Genomic DNA, 5,000 nt, shown 5'->3' with positions numbered 1-5,000 from the left:
CCCGAGATCCTCCGCACCCATTCAGAATGCTGGCGATACGGTCTCTGCCTCTTTAGGAACCATGGTTACAGAACGCGGCTTTTATTCGTGCGGCTAAATGTCAGATTTCAACGTTAAAAAATATTGTTTTTTCCAGACCTAGACTACAGGGAAATGTCTACCATTTCCATTTAAAGTCTCGTTGTTAATACTTTAGTGGTGCTTACTCGTATATCAACCACTCTTGAAAATCCAGTTCTCTTTGTGTGAAAGCTGTGTGCATAGCAGGGCAGTACTTGCTTTCGGATCACCAGACCGAGAATCTGCACGCGACATAGAAACAAGTCTCCGCTGCCTTTGTTGCTTCTGTATTGTAGATGTAGCTTGATACTACTATGAGGCCATATAAGGCATGGCAATGGCGTGTTCCATTCTTCGGCCTTGTGGTAGTAAAGATGAAATAAAATGCATAGAAAAAAAAATCAATTTAACGAGGATTAACAGGGAGATTGGGACGAAAAAAATAAAATAAAAAAAACACCATGACCCCAGCGATAGATTACGACATGAAACCCTGGGTTAACTGGAGTACGCGTAGATGATGCGACTTTGGGAAGAACCAGCACACATTTACTCAATAAAGGGAAAGGAAAAAGAAAAAAGAGAAGCGGACAGAACGAGAGACGGATATATAGAAATAGCACGGGGAGAGAGGGAAAGCAAAAGACGAACACGATAGAAGGAAAAACGGACAGTGAAAGCGAAACGAGAAAAATCTGGCATGATTTTTTTTTTCTTGGCATGACTGGACCAGCGGGTTTACACTAGGTAAGGGGCGCCTGGTCGTAACCCAGTGTTGCGTTCCTTCCTGCTGCCACCCGAACGTCATGTCTCCCCACAACCTGTGTGAGGGAGGGAGGGGGCCAGGGGTTAGTCGTCCCTCCGCTATACAATGCCGATGCCACGTCATTGTCATCAGGTTTAGCTTGGAGGTGTCCATGATGACGCGACGCTATGGTTGTTTTTAATCTCGTTTCTGTCAGAAGAGATAACTAAATCTTGGCAAAAACAGAAAAGAGTCGCTCAACGTAGTTGATACGGTATAATAACGTAGTTTCGTTGATATAGTGATTGTTACTGCCTGATAGCAAAACGTTTCGTCCCGACACATCTTTTATAAAATGTTGTGTGTGTGGGTGTGGGTGTGGGTGTGGGTGTGGGTGTGGGTGTGGGTGTGGGTGTGGGTGTGGGTGTGGGTGTGGGTGTGGGTGTGGGTGCGTGCGTGTGCGGGCGTGCGCGTGCGTGCGTGCGTGCGCGTGCGAGCGTGCGCGTGTGTGTGCGCGTGCGTGCGTGCGTGCGTGTGCGTGTGCGTGTGCGTGTGCGTGTGCGTGTGCGTGTGCGTGTGCGTGTGCGTGTGCGTGTGCGTGTGCGTGTACTTGTGAGTAAGCGAGGGCGAGGGAGTGAGTTGTTTGTGCGAGGCGTGTAAGTTGACGGAGTTCCGGAGTCCTTGAAGCCTCTGCCCCGGAGACAAAGGACACAGTGTAGGGATGGTAATTGCAGGCTGTCAGGGCAGTATTGTCAACATGTCATAGGGTTGGTACGATTCAGACGGAGGACGACGACTGCGGGAAGCTTCATTTCACTGTACAGGTGTCGGTAATCTTTGGGAAAGCGGATATTTAATGACACCACCACAGACTCTGATTATGATGACCTCTTGTAAAATACAAGAGGAAATCAAATATTCCCATAATTCTTGAAACTTTGTTGGCAGTCAGAAAATGCCATACGTGCATCCCAATACACAATATACAAGTGTTTACTAGCATTACACACTGCACACACTGCGCACTTTATATGGTTTGTTATACACTGCTTCTTTCCTATGTCCAAAGCTATCCCACAGTTTCACATTGGTTTGCTTTTGTTTTTACATGAGTAAATAACAGATAAAGAAACTAAATACAGTTATTAAAGCGGCAATGAGAAGGTAAAAAACATATATTTCCTTTGTTTTTTTTATCTATTCATCTAAAGACATATCTTTTGTAGGGTCTTGAATTAAGTAATATATATAAATATATATCTTTCAGACTGCCTCATATTAGCAGGCCTCTGTTTAAGCTAAGAATGACAACTGAGGGCTACAGAGCAATCACAAGCACTGCCCTCGGACACATCTCAACGGCTCGGTTTCCCTGTACCTGTGAGGACTATCAAGCGAGACGAAAGCATCCTGGACCACTGGCTGAGCGCACATGAAGGAGGCAATGCAAGCCATAACAAACACCAGCACGCTATATGGCCCGAAGGGCCCAATGTGCGCCAGAACTTTGTCGAAGTCGATTTTGTGGCCAGACATCTTGAGGGAAGAGTTGCGTGTCCAGGCCGCCAAGATTAAAGTTGTCCAAGACTGAGTATTCACTCCGAATGACCACCTCGAAATTCTGCCATTAGATGCTCGTCTATTCTGATAAGGCACCTACTGCATCATATCGTTAACATGATCTAGAATAATCAGATAACTGATTACAAGGATGATATACCTAATCACACTGTAGCACGCCTTCGCCCCCACGACTGCTGAGACTGGCTGTACAATCAGCGGTTGACCCGACAAAAAGCCATTCCTAGATCCCTGTATGCATCGGGACTGTGGCAGGCCTTAGCCATCATTGGAATTAAGGGAACCAGGTTACCCGAATCCTCGCCCTTTGGTGAGGGAATTGCGCAGGCTCAATTTCGCACATTCCCCACACCAGCGCAGAAATAATGCCGATTTTGCATAATTGTATGCTCCCTCTGCCGCTGCCGCCTGTACGAATACTGAAAGGACGCTTCTATTTCGGTGTTCCCAACTTCAGCATATTTTGTTATAAGAATGTTCGATATAAGCCCCTGTTTCTTAACATTTCTGAAAGAGAAACATACAGACCGGAGATGAAACGCAGACTGGTATACCTAGCATCGAGAAAAAAAATCCTTCTAGTTATGCTGGAATCTGTTTCTCCGGAAAACTAAAGGTTTTGAAATATATCTTAGAATTTTTGTCGCGAACTGACACAACAATTCGTCACAGGATGCTATTGCTAATTAGCCTACTCAATAAATGGATAAACACCTACATATAAGGTGCCTTTCCTTACAGACTAAATCGAGCCACGGCAATCATCGGTAACAAGCATAATTAATATTTATCAAACAATTGCAAACAATTGCTTCATCTAATATTTCACATCAGTCTGCGAGCACAAGTGGGAAAAGGATGAAGATGACCTCGCGTAAGGGAAAAACACCCTCACCCTCATTACTCCTTGTTCATTACATTACTCACTACAACTAATGTTCTCCCTCTTTCACTCATGATGCTGTAGATTGATGGGGGCTGACTGCGCGTAATGGCAGGGTGGAGGGAAGGAGTAATCTGGCATACCGGCACTTTCTCTTGTTCATCTGATGCATGTTGGTTTAATAATTCGAATTCCTTGATAATTATTAGCATTGTGGAAGCGGGAAGGATTTTTTTTCTTAAAAGCAATCATCTAAACATATGCAAAAAGTCCTTGAGTTAACTGAAGACGGAAGTAAGTCGAGAGCAGAAAGATCACGATCAAACAGAAGACTGAATGGAGCGATTTGAATCCTAAAAAAAAATCAAGGCTAAGATGTACAGCATAAGGGTTGATAAAAGCTTTTTGAGGTCAAGAGTTTCGAAATCAACCACTCGGCCGCAGACTGAGAGCCAAGAGTTGAGGGACAAAGACAAGGCTGCAATCAACAAATGCACATTTCTGTTCCGTGCGGGATACTGGTCGCCTCTGGCAGGGGGAAAGGTTAGCCGGATCCACGGTTATTCGTCGTGGGGATATATTATTATGCCAAAAGGACCAACGGTTGCTATTACTTGGGGACATATAATCATATTAGCAGGAAGGGATATATTACCGAAGGTTACTATATCATGTGATTATTCTACACTATGTCGTGTGAATACAGTATTCCAGATGCTCCATAAAGCTTTTAAAGTTTCTTTACAAAGTGGACTACCGACTACCACTCAGTTATTCTGGGCTCACTTTACACTATCAGAAAATAACGAACACATGGTATATATTATAAAAAACGACCTTAGAGAAAAATGTGGCTGTCAAGGAGAATTTGAAGGACAAATCACACATAATCAGTATTGCATGCTAGCCAGATAACCTCAGGCTTATCGTGGCTTATTCGATTAAATTAAGCAATTAATGGATAAGCAAACAAACAAACATACATACATACATACATATATATATACATATATATATATATATATATATATATATGTATATATATATATATATATAGGTATGTATAGACATGTGAGTTTACGCAAACAAACAAACAGTAATTTGTACACAAAAAATAAAAGGAAACTGCGACAATAAAAAAATGAAATTGAATCGTGGCGTTGCGAACTCTTGAAGGGTTATTTATCAGACAGACACATATCCGAAATGGTTATTTGTCGCTCTGAAGAGGGAATCTTTACGAATTCGAAAAGTTACGATTCAGTTTCATTTGTTATTGTGACTGGCTGTTTCCTTTTCACATGTTGAGTTTGTTTGTTGGTGAGTCCATCCCTTCGTAAAAAAAAATATAACGAAACGTGTATCGTAGCGAAGTCATTACCGCAATGTCTTCAGCTGAAATGAACGTCCAAAAGCAACGAACCTGCTGCTTTGGCTCGTCATCCATCACCTTCGCACACAGCTTTTGATTATTCCAGTCCCTTATCACGGTCGACATCACGACGCTGTTTCAAGGTTCCTCGATAAAAAACACAAAATGAGAAAACAAACGAAGGCGCGGTGAATTTGCATATAATGTATGGTGCTGGATTTCAGTTTGTCTCGCAACGAATCTGAGAAATACGGACGGCGCTATAACATGGCGGCCTTTTTCCTCGACTCATTGTTTGGGATTCTTCGATTTGTTGTCTCATTATATATACATACGAGTACAAATACAAACGTATGTAT

At 42.8% G+C, this 5,000-nt stretch overlaps 1 protein-coding gene across 6 annotated transcripts in view; it reads right to left on the bottom strand.

Moving 5' to 3' along the window:
• LOC125042058 (organic cation transporter protein-like) overlaps nucleotides 1-5,000 on the bottom strand; it is a 119,915-nt gene that overhangs the window by 34,674 nt on the left and 80,241 nt on the right. Inside the window, exon 1 of one of the 6 annotated variants that reach the window (XM_047637563.1) lies at nucleotides 2,184-2,403. The exons of the other annotated variants lie outside the window; for them this stretch is intronic. Within the exon in view, the coding sequence (XP_047493519.1) occupies nucleotides 2,184-2,341 (158 nt within the window). The 5' untranslated portion in view covers nucleotides 2,342-2,403. Of the gene's footprint in view, nucleotides 1-2,183; nucleotides 2,404-5,000 lie in introns of those variants that run through there. 6 annotated transcript variants of the gene reach the window in all.

This window comes from Penaeus chinensis, chromosome 3 (genome assembly GCF_019202785.1).
Source record: "Penaeus chinensis breed Huanghai No. 1 chromosome 3, ASM1920278v2, whole genome shotgun sequence".
Lineage (NCBI taxonomy): Eukaryota > Metazoa > Arthropoda > Malacostraca > Decapoda > Penaeidae > Penaeus > Penaeus chinensis.
The sequence above is the reverse complement of the archived record's forward strand: the minus strand, read 5'-3'. Positions and strand labels throughout refer to the sequence as shown.